Below are 20,676 nucleotides of genomic sequence, written 5' to 3'. Positions count from 1 at the left end.
ATGGTCTAGTGAGCCCCGTTCGTTCCTGATTGCCCTCACCATTCTGCTTCTCTGGACCTCTCTGGACCTCTCTGAGCTTCCAGGCCAGAATTTTATCGGCTCTGTCCCCCTTCTCATAGTATTTTTGTTTCACTAGCTGGAGGTTGCGCTCAGTTTTGTGCAACAAGAGAACCTTCAATTGAAGTTTGTAATTTTCTAGGGCAGTGATCTGTTCCATGGCCAAGGGTGCCTCCGGGGGGCCTCCCGGCTGGAGCTGTGCGATCTTTCCCCTAAGGGATTTTTCTTGGGCCTCCCTCTCCCTTTTTTTCTGAGCCCCCATTCTTATGAGAACCCCGCGTAAGGTCGCCTTGAAGGCGTCCCACAACACATGCGCACCCACCTCGCCATTGTCGTTCAGCTCGAAGTATTCTGAAATGGCGTCCTGCACTTCCTGCGCCAGGACATCGTCCTTCAGCAGGGAGTTGTTGCACTTCATCGCCCTTTTCTGCCACCTCGCCATTCCCCTATAGTGGTGGTACGGACCAGGTCATGGTCGGACCAAGGGACCGGGTCAACCTCATAGCCAGAGACGTATGGGCGCAGGGACTCGTCTACCAGGATGTAGTCTATTCGGGAGTATGATGTGTGGATTGCAGAATAGTATGTGAAGGAGAGGTGTTCTGCCCTGGGGGTCGGAATGGTGTCCACTAGGCCCAGCTCTGTGTTGACCCTTTGGAAATAATTTCAAATGCAGCCCTGGTGGGTTGGGATTCCAAGCGTTTCCTATCAACTTTCGGGTCCAGGACCATGTTAAAGTCCCCCCCACCACCATCAACCCGCGCACGAATAATTTCAATCTGTTCTTCACTCCCTCCCAAAATTGCGCCTGGCCTTCATTGGGGCTGTACACAACTGCAAGTGTTAAGGGGGAGCCCCTCATCAACAGGTACCGACCCTCTGGGTCTTTCAGTGAGGCTTCTACTTCAAAGCCAATGTCCCTCGCTAGCACTATGGCCACCCCCCTTTTCTTGGTCTTGTGGGAGGCGCTGAGGACTTCCCCAATCCCCCCCCACCCCCCCGTAGCCTCGGTTCTTTTCCCCCTCGCCCAGTGCGTCTCCTGAAGGAAAAACACATCTAGTTTAGCCCTCCTGAATTCCCTACAGACCAGGGATCTTTTGGTGGGGGTGTTCAGCCCCCTCACGTTAAGGGAGCCCACGCCCAGGGTAGGCAGATCATCAGCCATTGTCTGATTAACCAGCTACAGGATAGCTGACTCGTGGCACTTTCCTTGTCCAGCTCTTTTCGTGTTATCCTCTGATCCCCCGTTTCCCTTCCCCTCCCTCCCCCCCCCCCCCAGGTGGTCCTTAAACCTATCCCCAACTGCCCCCTGGTCCCCCCTGTGAACGTAACCACATCAACAAACCCCTTAACCCACTCCCCCCACCCCGGCGTCCAGCCAAACAGTTCTACCATTGTTGGTAACTGGCCGGACCACCAGCCTACCGCCTCCTGCTGGGTGAATATCCAAATGAAAACCTCCATGAGCCCCCCCCCCCTCCCCCAATGCAACTCTCATACTTGCTGTTCCAGGAGGATCCACATTAGTTCGGACCCCATGGTCCTGGAGTTCGGCTCGTCTTCGGGCCGGAACAGATGCTGAGTCCCCGTGGTGAGATCTTTACACAGTTCCCCCGAGACTGTTGTCGCCTGCCGTGAGATGCTTCAGCACCCTCCCTCCCCCGGGTCCGACAGTCCCGCTCCACCCTGGCCGGGTTCCGTGTCATTCCTGTCCGTCGATGGAGACGGTGGGTTCAATTTTTGAAATTTCCGTGGGCCTGTCTTTTTTCTCCTCTCTCCTCGTGACCGGCGCGCACCGGCTTCATCCGCGGCGAACCCGGAGGGTTCCCTCCGCGGGGTCGGGTCTGTTGCGTATTCCTGTATGGCTCTCCTTATATCCTCCTCTGAAATCAGGTTCACTCGTTGGCCTTCGTATTCGAACATGAGGGAAAAGGGGTACCCCATCTGTAGCGCACCCCCTTCGTTTTCAGCTTCTGGGTCAGCGGACGACACATCCTACGCTTGGCCAGCGTGTATGATGAGAGGTCCTGGAAAATGGACACCTGTGCCTTGTTGTAGGATATCTCTCGGGACTTCCTGGCCTCCTCTAGAACCTTCGCTTTCTCAGTGTAATAGTGGAAGCGGACCAGAATTGACCGGGGGCTCCCAGCTCTTCCCCCTGCTCTATGGATCCGATCAAACGTCGGTTCGGTTGTCATCTCATCCGGGAAGAGGGTAATGATGTCCCTCACCACCCGGGTCAGGTCTCTTTCCGTCTCCCCCTCCGACTCCGGCACCCCAAAGATTCTGAGGTTGTTCCTCCGCTCTCTGTTTTCAAAGTCGTCCATTTGTCTTGCCCTCTCCTCGTCTCTCTTTTCCAGGGCCGATAGTCTCAGGGTCGTGTCCAGCTCCTGGGTCGCTGCTGAGGACTGGTTGGACTCTAATTGTGACAGTCTATCCTCGACTTTGTCCACTCTGCGGTTCATGTTTTCCATTTTCTGGGCAATGTCTGCCCGCATGTCCCTAATCTCCTGCAGGACCGAGGCAAAGCCCTTTTCCATGGTGAGGGCGGGCGGGGGTGGGGTCTCGGATTGGGACATGCCGGTCCGTCGGTCCGGGTCGCTGTTCTCCCTTCTGGTGTCTTGATAGCGGTACTCCTGGAGGGTATGGCGCCAACTCATTCGGTCCTCCTACTTCTCCCCTCCGCTGGTGCGCCCCTAGGGGCAAGGGACAGAGCCCGGTCGGGGAGAGCGCTCTCTCCTTCTGGTATGGCCCTTCGTGGGGGGCCACCCGTGGGCGGGCACACGCCCCACCAGACCTCTGGTGGGGGCCTCACACCCCCTCCCCCCTTGTGTCCTCTATCTTTGGTCAGCAGTTCTTAGGGTTGGGGGGGGGGGAACGGCTATGGATGTCGATAGCGGTCTGTTGGAGGGCTCTCAGGCGTGATTCCTCCAGTGAGAGCCCCCAGGCGGGCACTCGCCCTGGGAAAGAACCCAGGGGCCACCACCTGGGGAAGTGATGTGCTCAAGGATACTCTCCTCCAAATGTTCTATTTCAATTTTAGAACTGGGGACATTTTTCCCCTCCTCTTTCTTACTTCTTTCCCCCCTTTTTTAAATTTTTTTTTTTTAAAATTTTTTTTTTTTTCCTTTTGGCTCGGCAGGGGGGGGGCAGGGCCGACTCGCCCCTCCATGCCCTGCCATGGGTCCCCTGGGGTCCTATTTCGGGAGCGCAGGCAGGCCGCTTTTCCTTAAGCGGGTCGCGGCCCGCGTATCATCCGGCTCTTCCACGGGGACTTCCCCCTCCGCGCCGGTTCCTTGCTCTTGTGCTGCGGGGGTGTCGCCGGCGGGTTCTCCGCCGGGGCGCCGGCGCGCTCCGTGATCGGGGTGATGAGGGGGTCGGGCGCACCAGCGAGTCCGGGCCGCCCGCGCGCACCCCCCCCTCCTCCCTCGATGGTCAGGACTCTGCCTGGGGCTCTCCGGGGCTCCTCCCTTTGGGCCGCAGAGCTCGTTCTCGGGCACCCGGGGGTCCCCAGATGCCGCTCTTTCACCCCGGGGGGCACCCGAGGTTCACGGGTTCCGCGGACCGTAAATGTCCCGTGGGGGGGAGCGGGGGGGGGCTCAATCCCTCTGCGTAGCCCAGTTACGGCGGGAGCGGCGTATTCAGGCTGCCATTGCCTGTGCGCCCCCTGGTGGCCTTCATATTTGTATGATTAACTGAGATTCTCTTGGATTTACCTCAAAACCAAGTAATTCACTCAAAATAAAATAAAGTGCATTTGACCATAAAAACTAATATTATTTTCAAATGTGTGCTAATGCCAGAAAAGCATACAAGTTTAACTCTGCAAATTCACTAAAAACAAACATTCCAGGCAATTGTCTCATTGAGACCTATCGGTTTGCAGGAGCATGAATTGTAGAACGAATAAGTCTCTTGCTGTCGAAGATGCATTCATCCAATACTATCTTTGTGGATGGGCAGAAACGTTTTCAATGCCTTAAAACCACTGTTGGTTAACAGAAGAACTCATTTCCATGTAACATCTATAAATGTTGCAAATGTTTGATGTTCAGTGATCCTATCCTTAAAATGGCAACTGGTTTATCCAATCTATGACTTGCCACAGAGAGATTTCAAAGTGTAATATAGTGCATCATCTTTGTGATGTACGGTCAGACGAGAAGCCTTGGGTAAATTCTAAATTACTAGCCAGGCATAGTCGCTCGCCCCCTCAATTATCCACATGTACACAGACACCATACCTTAAAGAGTCCATGATCACTAACCACTAGCTAGTGGATATTTTGAAACCTGAGATGAGCAATCTAGTCCAGTGTTATTAAAAGAACTGCAGCTGTGACCAGGGAAGAGGTCCCGATTGTGGTTTTCCAAGGAATAATTGCTTATATTTGGGCAATGATTTATCCGTTCATGAGTTGATCTTCCGGATTCGCTTAACTTTGGATAAAAGACTTTAATGTGCATGTCTGCAATTAACCCATCTCTTGGTCAGACTGGAGAATTTACCAATGTCTATCACTTTATGTATAAAACAACCGAGCTTGGATTGGTAACTGTGTGTACCTGAAGAACAGTATTGGCAGAGCGGAGAAGGAACTCCGGAGATTGTCAATAGTATGAAGTAAATCACTAGAGGTGTGAGGTTTCTGCAATCGAGATGGGTGAGAATGTGTGTGGGGAGATGGTAGGCAGTTGGGATCATTCTTGCAATTGTTGAAGGGCTGTTTTGCAGGCAAGCCGATCAGAAGCTGATGGAGTGAAAACTGAGAAAGTGGCACGCACAAAGGTAGCTGGGAGAGGGACACAACCTTGAAAGTGAGATTGGTAAGAGAAAAGGGAGAGCTCCATGGCAGGTTGATTTGTCTATGGTCAATCTGTAATAGCTTTGACATCAACCCCAGACTCGGTACAGAGGAGCAGTAGGGCAACAGCAGGAAAACTGGATCGGTCAAGGGACTACAGGGGAGACTCAAACAATCCCTAAACCCTGTTTGAACAGAGACTCACAAAGGACAGGAGAAAATCCAAAAGCAAGCAAATCTTCTGATCACATGGTTGGCTGCAGGAAAATTGAGACTGGAGAGGGGCAGAATGTGCTTTTGAAGACTTCCAAGGGAAGTCCCGGCCTGCAGTGTGTAGAGCAGATGGAGATTGGCCCAGGGGAGTAGCTGATGTAGGGATCAAATTGTAGCTAAGGGACTTTGACAAAGACTGAGATATCAAAAAAGCTAGCCATCTCAGTTGAGAGTCTGAGGTGTACGGGTGAGGTTGCAGTGAAGGAGCGGGAGAACCAACGGACCAGAGAGGTGGGTGTAGCAGCTGGAGGATAACTTGAAGGAGTGAGTATTTATATTAACATTATGTACAGTGTTTGGGGTAAGCAAGGGTTGCCAATCGGATGCAAATGACAGTGGTCGGAAGTGATTTTGGAGACCATTGGAGGTGGGTTAGGAATAGGGGAAGTGAGTGGCAGGAGGAGGAATGAGGGCAAAACCAGGGTAGTGTCAGGAGAAGTGAGATTTGGTGGGAAGCGGATGGGATCAGAAGAGTGGAAACGGGAGAGGGAGAAAACCCGGAAACTTAGTGAGAAGGGAGTGACCAGGAATGATCAACTGAAAATGTAGAGGGAGGCAGAGGGATAGGTGGTTCAGACCATGGGGACACACTGGTGAGTGCGGAGGTTACGGGGCGGCCATCGGAAGGCCGCCAGGACAAGCAGATTGGTCCGCTAGGAAGTCCCTGACTGTCTCAATCAGATAAGGCAATTGCAGTTTAGGCCTCCCTATGGCAACATATGGCATTACAGTAGTTCTACCAATGGTCAACCAATCTTAGAAGAAGCAGAGGTGGAATAGAGTCTCAGCTAGGGAGGTGAGACAGCGACTAGGGGGTAATTGATTGTGTACCTTTTTATTTTATTTAGTAATAAAGTTGAGGATTATTGGTTGTTGTCGTTGGCTTCATTGAGCAGTGGCCTATCAACCAGATTTACGGCTAAATCGGGAAAGCTTTGTACTCTAGCACATGGGATCTCTGCTCAAGGGACGCACAGACATTAGAGTTGGGTCCACATTGAATCCACAAACAATGGTCAGCAAACAAATTTAACTCCAAGAACACACAAATGTACAACAGCCCGTTACTTAAAATAAATGCAAAGTGCTGCAATGGCCTTGGCGAGTCTTGGGCTGATAAATGTGAAGCAACTATGACTAGTCCTTTGCTCCATTCGCGCTTTGAGCGGCATTTTCATTCCACAGTGAGTTATGGAACTCTTACTTTGCCTCCGTCCACCCTACGTCCCTCGACCAGCCAGGCTCCCATAGAACTCGTGGCAGCCATGGACAGATTGTGCATCTCGCTTGCTGAAAGACCTGCTCCCGAATAGTTTTCATATTTGTGAAGCCAGAGTTTAAGTTCCATGTTTTGTTATCTTCATCTGCTTAAATTGTTCTGTCTGAGAAAGTTGATTTTAAAGACTCATGGGTAGAGAATTGGGTGGATTGCATTGGATATCTACTGGGACAATCGTTCAACTGTGGAGCCATGCTATTTTGTTAAATTTGAGCTATGATTTCTTCCTTTGGAGTTTGTTTAACCTTTCTCTCATGCCCACTTTTAAGGAGCGATGTTAGGATCTTAGGTGATATTGGGGACGGCTGAGACATGACCGTTGTCTACACAGCCTCTACATCTGGCTCCTAGAATCGGTGTTAGGAAAGATGTTTTTGCTGCTTTCCTCCTACAAGCTTATTTCTATGGGACAACCTTTCTTTTTGCTTGTTTGAACTGTGCCATGAATTTTTGGAGGCAAGTAAAGCCTTCTGCTTTACTTCCCTTGTATGTTTGCTCATAATGGATTAGTTCCTAAGAGTATCAGTACTTGGAGACTGTCTTCTTTTGTGAATTTCTTGATATTGTTACAATTGCATACAACTCTTTGCTGTGAATTGCAGTTAGGATACTTTGTATCATCCTTTTATATAATGGCTTTTTGGTTACTTTTACAATGTGCTAAAACAGCTGGTGGCAGCATTAATATTGACGGTTTTAGAAAGATTTTACTTTTGCATTTACCGCAAATGGCTGCTAAAGGTGGATAGTGCCCTAACATGGCTGTGCCACAAGGTTGTTATTTGGCCATGTCGATCTTTGGCCTTCTTCCTGCGTTCTGCGGTCAGGAATGCCTTGTTTTGGGGATCCCTTTCACAGGGAAATGTGTGTGCGCGCGTCCGTCCGTCCGTCCGTCCGTCCCTGTGTGGAGGAAGCTGGCACTGTCTGGTCCCAATCCACATCCCTGGTGCATGAATTTCTGCTGCTAGGCAGATATGACCAGTGGCTATCCATGATTGGATAGCCACTACTTGTTTGGTGCAGATCCTTGCCACTGGTGGGATTGTGCATGCTCCCAGCCCAAAGGTTGGATGCAACGAGGGCTTCTGCAGCTAATTGACAGATCATTGGAGCTGTCCCTCTACGAATAAGTGCACCCAGCTGCCAACCTTATGACTACCCTTGCAGCTGACCAGCAGTGTTGTCCTGGTGAAGCCCTGCTCCTGATCTCAAGAAGACGTGGCTTGACACCTGCTCGAGGGTCTACGCCTTCAGAACCTTCAGAACCTTCAAAAGTGTCCTTGGACCAACCGGCCGACTGACCAGCTCTCTCCAAGGCACCTCGCTGCAGCCATTGCCGCTCTTGTATCTTGGATGTTCTTCAACTTGTGTAAAGACACCTGCTCCTGCGTTTTTAGCCTCCTTGTATGAACGAAAGCTTTGCTGAGCTTGCTCATTTGTTCATCCATTGAAGATTACCTGTCGTCGCCTGACCTTGGTGACTTCCGGATGCAACATCCTTCAACCTTTTAGAGGTGGTCTGCCCCACAGAAATCCTCATTCATCATTTGGGTGTTCTGCTGGAAACTGTCTGGAACTAATTCCTAAGCACTTCTACTGACCAAAACTAAATCCCCCTCTCTGAAAGTGACCCCTTGCGCCCACAACCCCTGGGCCTTATGGGCCTTACGCTACCAGACCAAGCGCAGATTATTGTGCCCCAAGAATTACTGTAACACCAGCGTTGGTCTCTGGAGAAATCTGAGTGAGGGGGTTAAGTTAACCTACATGTTCTGAGTCCCCTCCACCCGTCTGTCCTCATAGGGTCACAAAGGCATACAGTCCTGTCCCTAAATTACTTTTTCTTGACCAACTGTCTGTCCCAATTTATGACCGCTGTATGAGTACTGGCTTGATCCAGAGGCTTGTTATCCTAGAATTGGATAGAAGGCAGTGAACCTGAAGAAATCTGAGTATCACCAAAGTTGGTTTGGGGGTAGGTCTAGAATGGGAAGATATGGCTTGTATTTAGCTTCTGGCCAGCATTTCTCGTGGCAATTTCAATCTTTGAACTTAATTAATTGAGGCACCATGTATCTGTTTTACATTAGTCCTCTCCCTAGATACAGTCCATTGTTCTCGAATTGTCTATTGTCTTTTGGCAATCAGTGTTTCAGGTTCCCTAGCGAAGTCTAATCTAGCTCTTAAAAACAGACTGCTTGAAGATGAAAAACTTCAAAGATCAATGTCATTTATTAGGGAAAGAAACCAGCTCTATAAAGTAGACTTCAGCGTTTCTTGAATGCTTAAATCATTCTGGAACTGGCAATAGTAGTTGCTGCTTTTTATTTTGCTCTGTCTACTAATGAGGGATAGCAACAAGAGGTCCCTTCATCATGTTTAGAAGTGACGGTATCTTGAATTGGCCAACAGATACTTTTTAGGATTTATTGGTCCCAATCTGTTAACTGATGTCAATCTCTTTTGTCTTTCAGGAGCTGCATTTACTGAAGGAGTATCAAGTGGTTTAAGCACTTCAGTGGCTGTTTTCTGCCATGAACTACCACATGAGTTAGGTATGACAGAAGATTTATCACCATTGCTGCTCAAGAAATTGTTTAAATGCACCTTTTATACGTGTCTAACCAACCCATGTGAATGCATTCTTACCCCCTTTTTGGGGTGTTGCATTAGCACCAGGAATCTGGGATTGTGAGGGTGCGGGGGGACGGGAGTGCGGTGGTTTCTATATTTGGTGACTGGGCAGTTACCTGCCAACCATCCTCCCATTACAGTGAAGCTAAAATACCAAAGGCAGGGTGAGAATAGGTCACAGGAGCGCTATCTTTACAGAATACCAAGCATACCTAGTGGTAGGTTGTAAAACGCTTCATGCCACTATTGGACACGCTGGTGAGATGTTCTGCTACCACACACTCACACTCTCTCCCTGTGTGTGGAGACTGGGATTTTGGTTCAAATTGCTTTTTTAACAAATACTAAGATTTACAGTGGACTGAAAAATTGGGGAACAATCTAAGACTCCTACGATTAGCAACTCCGGCTGCCTTAAGAACCAAATTCCATCTGTCATCCTCGTCTACATTGGGATCCTACCCTAGGTAGTCAAATGAAAGTCAAATCATTTGTGGACTTCTAGTATCCCCTGCATGTCTTTCCTTTCTTGGCAGAGTGGTCAGTCCACAGATGATCCCTTCCACAGTGCCACACCTGGATATAGTGGATCCAAACCTCAGTGGGCTAGGACAGGGTGTGGCACAGGCCCCGGATTGCTGAAGACTGATTCTACCACCGTTCCCTTGGTGCTGGATTATTGGGCAGCCTATCCATGTGGTGCCACTGGACATCCCTCCTGTTTCCTGACATAGCTATTTTCTCCCCTTCTTTGAGCTCCAACTTGTTTGATTTCCTTCTCGATTCTCCGCCCCAATGGGACACTTAAACTCCCTCCTTAGCTTTCAATCCTCTTCCTTCTACTTGTTCTCCCTCGTGTTTTCTCTCACCCTCCCTTACTCTGTCTTGCATTCTTTCTTCAGCCCTCTACTTTTCTCTCAAACTTGTACTCTTCAGGGTTCTGGACTTCTCATCCTTTTCCTTTCCTTCCTCCTTCTGCCCAAATGCTCTGCTCTCCTTTTCCTTCCTGATTCACTGTTTACTTTACCTTCTTTCTCCTTCTCCCTTCTGTCCCTCCGCTCTCTAGGCATTTGTTCTCCCTTCTCCCTTTCACTTTTTTTTCCTCTTCCTCCCCATGCCTTCTCTCCCCATACATCTACCTCCCTCATTCTTTGACTACTTACTCTTCTCTTTGCTCTGCTGCTTCTCCTTACTTCCCCTCCTGCCCGCTCTGCCACTTTCTCTGCTTTCCTCTCACTGCTGTGAGCTACAGCTGCCTTCATTTCTCAAGTTCCCTCGCATAGGATTGAGCACCAGGCGCCATCATGCCATTGCAGACCTGCTTCCCAGGGCTATCAAACTCATAACTATGCTCGTGCGTCAGAACCTTGAGCGCAGCGATTGGTTCTCTACATTAGACTACTTTTCCTTCTGGCTCCTGATTGGATCAAGCAGATACAGGGATCGTACCTTCAAGAGGCCCAGCTGCCATTTTTTGATGCTCACACCCTCCTTGTTACTGGAGTTGCCAGTTTGCTTTATAGCAGATGGCCATATTTCTTCCATGCTTGAAGAGGGACGGTAGTGATTGTCTCTTGCGCCTTCAATAATTCAAACCATTATTGCATTTGTGATTGTCCAAGGCTGAAGAGACGAGCGGTCTCTTGATGCTGCCATTATATTTTGTGATGTCTTGTTTACTCGGAGGGGGGGGGGGCAAGCCCTCTTTAGGGAGCAGTGTCATTGTTGTACAAGAGTCTGTTAACTAGTAGAATTCTCAAGGACATGCAGGTATCACTAGCTTGGGTTAAACCTAGCGGTTTTTGGGGGTGGTATGACCAGGCCAGGGAGACTGGACGAACACTGTAGGCTGCAGATGTAACTTGAGGGATCCTCGATTGTCCTCCTGCAGGCACTCCAGAGTGGATAGTGGCACCAAGCCCCCTATGAATTTCGCCAGTCCTATCTACCAATCCCAAACATGGGACTGTGTCTGTGGGTGTGTTAAAGTGCCTATTGTATGCCTAGATTTCTGTTTACATAGTTATTAAATGTGTATGTTTATTATATATATTCGAGCCATGTCTCATTACGGATACCTCAAGTGTAAGCTGAAATGGAGCCTCTTGGGGATGTACCACCCTTGTAATCCGCTGCTGCTGTCTTATTCTATCTGAAGGCAAAGTACCCTTTGTGAGAAACAGGAGTCCTCCTCGCACCTACTCCCCTTGGATACTCTTCTCAGGTGTCCAGAGAAAGGCCATCACTTTTGTATCCTGACCTTGGGGGGGGTAGAGGTGAGGGGGATGATCACCTGGGGTCCTTGGGGATTGAGGAGAGGATGTCTTTTGGTGAGACTCGGTATTCCCCATTCCATGATGAACCCTCAGTGCAGGCCGCATTTAAGGGATCTTGTCATCCTTTGTCCTCTTACTGAGATAATACCAGAAGACATCCTCAGTCTAGGCGCAATAGGAAGGGATCGACAATAAAATAAATAGAATAATAAAAGCAATAAGTAAAAGTGCATCCAGCTGGTTGCAAGGGTAAGTGCAGACATTAGGTGTCAAGTGCTTGGAGGGGACTGTAGGGTTACAGAACAGAGTCCCCAAGTGCGGTGGATGCCAGGGAGGCAGTACAGGTGTGCAACTGGTGGGGGAGGGGACCTGGGCCCGAGATCGGAGGGTAGCCAGGTGACCAGTGCAGTTTCAGCCAGGAGTTCAGCAGGGGAGAGGAGGAGAGAAAGCAGAAGCAAAGTTGAGGTTTTTGAGGTGCTTCCGGAACGGGAGATGGTTCTCAAGTTTCAGCAAGGCAGTTAAGAGGGAGGCCCCAGCCGAAGAAAGAGATCAGAAGCAACTAACCCTGAGGGAGTTTGAAGCGGATGAGCAATGAGCGAAGAGCTCGAGAAGGAAGATATTTAGGAAGAGTTTCGAATGTATTGAGGCCCCAGAAGGCCTTGTGGACAATGCAGAAAGTTTTAAACTTAATCCTGGGAGCCAGTGCAGAGATTTCACATGGAGAGATACAATCCCTGGGTTTAAGGCCAAGGACCAGTCTTGCAGTCCTTTCCTGGATGAGTTGCAGAGGGTGGAGAGTAGAAGCAGGCAGATTAAGAAAGATGCTGTTGCAGTAGTCCAGGCTAGAGAGATCAAGAGCTCTGGAGACAGTGAGCTTCTGGGGGAAGGAGAGGAAAAATACCTCTGAGGTGCAGCTGGTACTGTGACTTCTTGGAGACCTCCAAGATGTGAGGAGAGAAGGAGTGTGTAGAGTTGATGATGACCCCGAGGTTTTTAGCCTCAAAGGTGGTAGAAGGAAGAGGGCAAGGGAGGCTGGCCAGAGAGCGATAGGAAAGGAGGGAGCAGGTGTGCCGATGAGGAGAATCTTACTGGCGTGAAGGCAGAGATCATTGGTGGCACACCACTCCTGGATAGCGGACAGTCGGAGATGAGAGAAGGTGTCAGAAGGGAGCCTGAAAATGAACTGAGTCGTCCGCATAGCACTGCACGTTGGGGCACAGAGCGGCAATGCGGTGGGCAAGAAGTGCCAGGTATTGGTTGAACAGCCAGGGAGAGAGGTTAGACCCATGGGGAACACCACAGGTAGAGATAGAGAGGAAGGACCCAAGTTGGACCTGGGAGGGTCGATCAGAGAAGAAAGAGGTCAGCCAAGCCAGGGCCTGATCGGTGATACCCAGTTTATCACAGAGACGGTTGAGCAGGATGGCATGGTTGACCATGTCAGTCAGAAGAAAGATCAAGTAAGATGAGGACACAAGGGGTATTAGACTATGCAACCTAAAGAACTTGAGTCCATCAGGACTTCTGAAAAATGGGAGGCCTGAATATGAAAGCACAAAAAAGCTCCGAAGGTGAGGACCTCCAGCCCCTGGCTAGCGGTCTCCCTTAAGGTCCCCACATGTGCACACTCTTCTTTAAAACGTGGCAAACTTAAACAACTGATGGTACTGATGTCTTTGGGGTCAAAACACATTTGAGATGCTTCAGCATCGAAGTCTGCGAAAATCTTGTTTCTGATGTTTGCTAATCTGCTTAGAATCACATGCTGTGCATAGGTCCGACATCCAGTGGTCACTGCGGAGTATTGCATTTTGTTTTTCGTAGTCGAAAAGGGGAAGTCGACAAGGCGTGTCTGTAACACTATCCCTATAGTGACATGCGTTGTACCCACAATCCCTCATGCGTCGAGGTCCCTCTGATTGTTTTTTATCCGCCCAGCTACTGGTCGCCTTTATGCGGAGCTCCTCGAGAGACACTGCCAAATAGTTTCTTCGACCTTTGGTCGTTTGTTATTAATATCAATAACGTAGATCCCTCCCTCGACGCAGAGCCGTTTCTTCGACGAGCAAGATCTTCGACGGAAGGACGAGCGGAGGAGATCCTTCTGCGCTGCCGAACACGTGGCCTGGCCTCACCGGCCATACACAGTAGGTAGAGTGGGGCTTTGTGGTATTTCTTTTCTTTAAGAATGCCTTTCTCTTTCCTCTCCCTCTCTTTCGAGGTCGTAGTCACACCTATTACCCTCCGCTATGGAGAGGATGCCATTTAGGTTTTGCCCGCTTTGCAAGGGTAAATATACCTGGAAGGATAAGCACAAACGGTGCAACCGTTGCTTACCCCTCGATCACCAGGAGGACGGCTGTGCGGCCTGTAAATTACTAAAGCCCAAAACTCTAAAGGACCGCAGGGTCAAATGGTGGGCGGCCTACGCCATGTCTAGGCCTGACTCCTCGCCCGCTGCCGCCGAGTGTGACAAGGACAGAGACTACACGGCCCCCATAATGGAGGCTGTAGACCTCTCAAAGGAGCGTTCATGCTCCTCGACGTCCGTCCCCGGACCCGACAAGCCCGGCTCACGCCCATTTTATGGGGATGAACACCCCGGCGACAAGGACGCACACAGAAAAACACCAAAGCACATACCCCCAGGCACACATTCGTCGAAGACAGCCATAGCGCCAACGGGGACGCCAGGCCCACCGACGTCTTCCACCGACCGTAAGGGTCGTCAGCCCTCCCCTCCACCGACAGGCGACTGGGCACTCTAAAAATAAGGGCATCACAAGAGCGCTCACGTTGCCAACAAGGACTCGACGACCAAGGACTCGACAAGCAAAGGCTCGATGCTCCATAGCGCGACGGCGACCGATCCCTCGGAAGAGAGAATGATCGCCTAAAGCCTCGCGCGCATAGCATCTAAGGACGGCCAAAGACGTACGGCGAGTGAAACGCCGAAAACCGCGCACAAGGCCAAAGATACGCCGAAGGCACTGGAAAACAGATCAGGCCAGTTCCCGACGCCGACAGAAGGCCCTAGCCAGCAAGAAGGCTACTCAGAAGGCAGAGGCTCTCTTTCTTCGACGTTATGGGACAGAACCAGACAATTACAGGAGGAAGAAATTCTCTTTTCTTTCCCAGACCGTCCTGGCCGACCTCAGTGGACCTTTGAAAGGTTCCAGACCTGTATGGACAAACTAGATAGGTTCATGTCCATCCCAGAAGACAGGCCACCCAAGAGACCAAGGGAGGCACCCCTTGAGAGTCCAAGGGCTAAATACCAGAAGTTTTATAACCCCATACAGGAGGACATAAACTCTTACAATCCCACTGAGGAAGACACCTGCCAAGAGGAAGATGAGTTCACCTATGTTGAGGACCAACAAGAAGAGGAAGGTTTTCACGAGGAAACTAACCTATGTGAGGAAGGATTCCATGAAGACACAGGCGAGGGCGACCAAAATCCCTGGCAGCCACCGGCTAGGTCGACTGACACAGGTAGTAGCAGTATAGTCATCAGGTCTACTGAAACTACACCAGTCAGGAACCCTTCGCCTGTCGATGATCAACCCACCTTCAATGCACTGCTGAAGAAGGCAGCAGCACATTTCGAAATCGAAACTGGGGACGTCACCCCAGACACCGATTTTGTGGAGAGGATTATCAAAGAAAACCCCCCCACTAGTCAGGTTATACCTATCCTCGCCTCAGTTAAGAGACGTATTACACCTTCTCTTTCCACTCCTGCGTTGGTGAGAGGGGTCAATCCGAGGATTGAGAAACTCTTCTCTCCCTCTTAATCAGACCCATTATATATTAAGGGTCACTCAATCCCGGACTCCCTGGTCGTGACCAACACCAGGAAAAGGGCAGGAGTCCCACTATCTACTAGCGAGGCACCCCCAGATAAAGAGGGGAAGAAGCTGTATGCCCTAGCCAAGAGAATCACCACCTCTGCAGCATTCTCTACCAGAATCGCCAATAATAATACCCTATTGGCAAGCTACGCCGATGCTCAATGGGCTAAGCTGAGACAGGACATCGAAGAAGCTCCCGAACCCCTAAGGACTCGTTTACTGGCTACAGTTAACGAGGGCTCTCTGGTCAATCAAAGCATCGTCAATAATACCCTTGATGCAGCAGAGACGGCTGGCCGCTCTTTGGTGCAAGGAATTTTACTGAAGCGTCACGTCTGGCTTCGCAATTCCGGATTTAAGGCGGAAACACAAGCGTCCCTTATTAATAAACCCATAGAGGAGTCCGACCTCTTTGGGAGAGCAGTGGATGACGCGCTGGAGAACGCCAAGAAAGAATTTGATACAATAAAGACCTTAGACCAAATTTCTAAACCCCCTAATAGGCGGGGATTTGGTAATAAGCGCTTTTTTCGTGGACAACGCCAGCAACAAAACCAACAACAGTACTCTGCCAGCAACTACCAGAGTAATAGCGGCCAGTACAATCAGAGGGGTCAACGTCGTGGCAAAGGAAGAGGCCGGGGTTCCACCCCCAGAGGCTCCCAAGCCAACAAGACCACCAAGTGACGCGAACATTTGCGTCCCCTCCCATGCAACGCCGGTCGGGGGCCGGTTAAGATCCTTTCTTCCAGCATGGGAGGGAATAACATCAGACCGCTGGGTACTTTCCACCGTAGCCCGCGGCTACTGTATAGAGTTCAACAGTTCCCCAACATACAGACCCCCGAGGGGACGCCGCATGACACCAGAACACCTCGCCATCCTTCTCCAAGAAGTGGACCAACTGCTGGAAAAAGGAGCCATAGAGGTCGTGCCTCTATCTCAGGTAATGGAAGGTATTTATTCAGTGTACTTCCTTGTACCCAAAAAGGATCTAACCATGCGCCCTGTATTAGATCTGCGCCCAGCGAACAAGTTTGTCAAACCCCAGAAGTTTCGTATGGTGACCTTACAGGAAGTGATCCCACTGCTATCACAGGGAGATTACATGACAACACTGGACATGAAAGATGCATACTTTCATATTTTAATGTTGCCAGCGCACAGAAAATACCTCGGGTTCATGATAGAGGGCAAACACTACCAGTTCAGCGTGCTACCCTTCGGCATAGCATCTGCACCAAGGGTATTCACGAAAGTACTGGCAGTGGCAGCGGCCCACCTGCGCAGGTTATCCATCCCAGTATACCCTTACCTCGACGACTGGCTCATAACAGGGGATTCTTACGAGACATGCTTCTCAAACACCCAAAAGACTGTAGACCTTTTGTTCCAACTGGGCTTCTCCATCAACGAGAAGAAGTCCAGCTTAGACCCCAGCCAAGCCAAACAATTCCTAGGGGCTCTAATTCGAACAAAGGACGGCCTCGTCTTCCCCTCCAACGAGAGGGTCCAAAACATGCTGTTTCAGATCCCCCAATATGTGGCAGGTCGAGAGGTGACGGTGCGCAAAGCGATGCAATTGCTAGGTATGATGGCGTTGTGTATTTATTTGGTACCTCACGTGCGCCTGCGCATGCGCCCAATGCAAGAGTGGCTCAACAGCCAGTGGTGTCAGGCCAGCGGACAATGGGACGATCTAGTGGTGGTCTCGCAAGCCTTGGTTCTCTCGCTACGGTGGTGGACAAAGGAAAACCTGATAATGGGCAAACCCTTTGCCACACCCGCGGTGGAGGCCACTCTAACCACGGACGCATCCCTCACAGGATGGGGGCCTCACCTATCCCATCAAACTGCTCACGGAGTGTGGACTCCGAACGTAGCATCCAAGCACATAAACCTACTGGAGCTACTGGCGGTGTTCAAAGCACTAAAAGCCTTCCAGGAACACCTACAAGGGAAAACAGTGATGGTCCTTACAGACAGCACCACAGCCATGTACTACATCAACAAGCAGGGGGGAACCCACTCTCCAGGACTGTCCAAGCTGTCCCAGAATATATGGAAGTGGGCTCTCAAACACATGTTCCTACTGTCACAACACGTACTAGGGGAACTCAATCTGCTAGCAGATGAACTCAGCAGAGACTTCCCCCTGCCCGAAGAGTACGAATGGCAATTGCACAAAGACATCGTCATAGACGTCTTCAAGCAATGGGGATTCCCGGAAATAGACCTGTTCGCAACTCTGGAGAACTCACAATGCCAAAGTTACGCCTCCAAGTACCCCCAGAACCAATCCAAGGGGAACGGTCTGTCGATTCAATGGTCAGGGAAATTTGTTTACGCCTTTCCCCCGACTCCCCTTCTCAACAGGGTGGTGCACAAGATGCACCAGGAGCAGGTTACCATGATACTAGTGGCCCCAATGTGGGCCCGGCAGCCATGGTTCGCTCACTTGATGGAGATGTCCTTATCTCCCCCAGTGAAACTTCCCTGCCCGTACAACATGCTGTCACAGGACAAGGGCAGGACACTGCATCCATGCCCTCAGACCATGAACTTAGCAGCCTGGCTCCTGAGATCATAGAATTTGGACATCTACAACTCCCGCAGAGATGTATGGACATCCTCAGGGAAGCCAGAAAACCTAATACTCGCCACTGCTATTCTAGCAAGTGGAAAAGATTTGTCATCTGGTGTAGAGGTAAGAGCATCAACCCTGTTGACTGCTCTCCCACAAACATTGTTCTGTACTTGACCCATTTACTGGATTCAGGTCTAGTGTTCAATTCCATTAAAGTCCACCTGGCGGCACTTTCTGCATACACCACTTCCCAACTTAGTGTCGTGGTGGAAGATACCAGTTATCAAGGCCTTCATGGAGGGGGTAAAGAGAATACACCCTCCGATAGCTAACCCAGCTCCCGGATGGGACTTAAATGTGGTACTTTCTAGACTCATGGGCCCTCCTTTTGAACCCATGCACAAGGCAACTCTTAAAGACCTCACTCTTAAGACTGCTTTCCTAATAGCTATCACCTCCATTAGGAGAGTAAGTGAACTACAGGCTCTTTCTGTTCTAGACCCCTTCGTAACAGTTCACAAGGATAAGGTGGTTCTACGCACACACCCAAGGTTTGCACCAAAATTCATCTCGAAATTCCATGTAAACCAGTCAATAGAACTACCAACGTTCTTTCAAAACCCTTCCAGTTTGGGAGAAAAAAGTCTGCATACACTAGATGTACGCAGAGCTGTCATGTTCTACATGGAAAGAACCAGACCACTGAGAAAGACTAATCAGTTCTTTGTCTCGGTGGCAGCAGGAAGAGAAGGAGATGCAGTATCTAGATGGATTGTTCAGTGCATCACTCTCTGTTACACTCTTGCTAAGAGAGAACTACCATTCAAGCCAAGAGCACATTCCACTCGAGGCACTGGGGCTTCCATAGAGTTCATTGCAAATGTTCCCCTTGAGTCCATCTGCAAAGCGGCTACCTGGAGATCTGTGCACACCTTTACAAAACACTACTGTCTAGATGCACACTCTAGATCTGACTCCCAGGTGGGACAGGCAGTATTAAGACATCTTTTCTCTACTGTTCCTTCTCATAACCGCCAACTCCGGGGACTGCTCGCTAGTCTATGCACAGCATGTGATTCTAAGCAGATTAACAAACATCAGAAGACAATGCATTACTTATCGTAAAAGCATTTCTGATGGTTGTATCTGCTTAGATTCACATGCGCCCACCCTTCCTTCCCGCTCGAATGGAAGGAACATAGACATCTTTCTACATCTCTCTCTTTTCTGTACTCACGTATAGAAGGCTCCCTCAGGGCAGAAAAAATACAGAGGGACCTCGACGCGTGAGGGATTGTGGGTACAACGCACGTCACTATATGGATAGTGTTACAGACACGCCTTGTCGACGTCCCCTTTTCGACTACGAAAAACAAAATGCAATACTCCGCAGTGACCACTGGATGTCGGACCTATGCACAGCATGTGAATCTAAGCAGATACAACCATCAGAAATGCTTTTACGGTAAGTAATGCATTGTCATTCAGTTTTGCCAAAAAATAAGCCATCCCTTTTTTCAACAAGGGCACAAATGCTATGAAACTTTGATTTTGACATATGCATGGAGGCAAGTTTCATCCTCCAAGAACATCAATAATAACAGTAGTTGGAGTAGGAAACAATAATGCAAGATCTAAGATACCTGCCAAAGCCTATGACCCTGACTGAGACGTCATTCTAGAATTCAGTTTAGCGTGTCAAACACAGTAGAAACTGTCATTTTAAGTGGCTATGGATAACCTCAAATTTGAGAGTAAGGGCTCTTGGCAATATAAAAGACCTTTTGTAATTCCTATGGTGTTGGTTTGATTCCTGAATTGTAGTTAAAGGTACTGTGGGATTTTCAATGTAGAGCCAGTTGCTGAAATAATTGGAAGACTAGCAACAAGTCTGAGAGAAATGCTTTATGCATTCTCCAAAGGAAAGGGAACACCCAATAGGATATTTTTCTCCCCTGACAATTGGACAAACTGCTATGGTGCTCTCAATAGCACTGCGTCCAGATGTATAGAGCAATGCAGGGTGAGGAGAGCGATATTTCCTATTGGAAGCATGTGGTACTCCAAGAGCAAGCAATCCCTCCTTACCCAATAGTTGCTCGAATCACACAAATTATGGATGGAATCAAAACTTATACCAAAACCTGAAAGGTCTATTTACCCCAGATTAGAAAAGTGCCAAGCCTGCACCACATAATTCTGTAATAACTAGCCATCCTGTGCCAGACCCCATAATAGTTGAATGAGGTTAGTAATTGCCACGTCTTCCACTTCACCAGACCGAGCAGGGAGTGGTGCACAATGGGACAAAGGTCATCACCTCTGCAGCAGATTATGCAAATTGTACAGCATTTCTGATTAGTTAGGATTGTAGTAAATGAGGTTTGGGTCAGGAAAGTTCCACTCTGAGGAAGTAAGAGCAAAAACAGTTGTATCGTAGGTGCGAATCGCATGAAACGCCATGGCTGTGACTGGTCGTGGAGCTGCAGCGACACCAGGCAGGCAAGAATCTACAGAGTTGACAATTGTAGACATTCATGGTTTGTTTATTTGAGACTAGAATCATCAGTGCAGAATCTTCATAAGCCATTTCATGTCTAGGCACTGTTGGGGAAAGAAGTGGGTATAAATACTAGATAATGTTACAAAGGAAACAGACTGCAGAGTTCATGCTATTTTCATAAGTGTAGGATTGTCAAAACGGAGAAAGGGGACAAATACCTTTAATCTTTGACCCAAAGCTATCAGCAGTGTTTCTCCCAATCCTCTGAGGTCTGCCAGGGTGGCAGCAGGGCACACCATTTTACACCCCATCGGTCAGGCAAAGAACAAGAGAAGTGGCACAGGAATACTAACCACTTTAAGCAGTGGCTCAGTAAAGATTTCCTCCAACCACAGAACCGCGTTAGGA

General features: G+C 49.4%; 1 protein-coding gene and 1 long non-coding RNA gene across 3 annotated transcripts in view; one reads left to right on the top strand and one right to left on the bottom strand.

The window, feature by feature from the left end:
• The window catches only part of LOC138497279 (uncharacterized), a 291,765-nt gene that overhangs the window by 181,891 nt on the left and 89,198 nt on the right, over positions 1-20,676 (bottom strand). The window lies entirely within an intron of this gene.
• The window catches only part of SLC39A6 (solute carrier family 39 member 6), a 254,817-nt gene that overhangs the window by 166,820 nt on the left and 67,321 nt on the right, over positions 1-20,676 (top strand). For both annotated transcript variants that reach the window (XM_069620630.1, XM_069620631.1), the window contains one exon: positions 8,889-8,969. In XM_069620630.1, coding sequence (XP_069476731.1) covers positions 8,889-8,969 — 81 coding nt within the window. The remainder of the gene's footprint in view (positions 1-8,888; positions 8,970-20,676) is intronic.

The sequence above is a fragment of the Ambystoma mexicanum genome, chromosome 5q (assembly GCF_040938575.1).
Source record: "Ambystoma mexicanum isolate Mex_15411 chromosome 5q, UKY_AmexF1_1, whole genome shotgun sequence".
Classification (NCBI taxonomy): domain Eukaryota; kingdom Metazoa; phylum Chordata; class Amphibia; order Caudata; family Ambystomatidae; genus Ambystoma; species Ambystoma mexicanum.
This window is presented reverse-complemented; position numbering and strand designations above follow the sequence as displayed.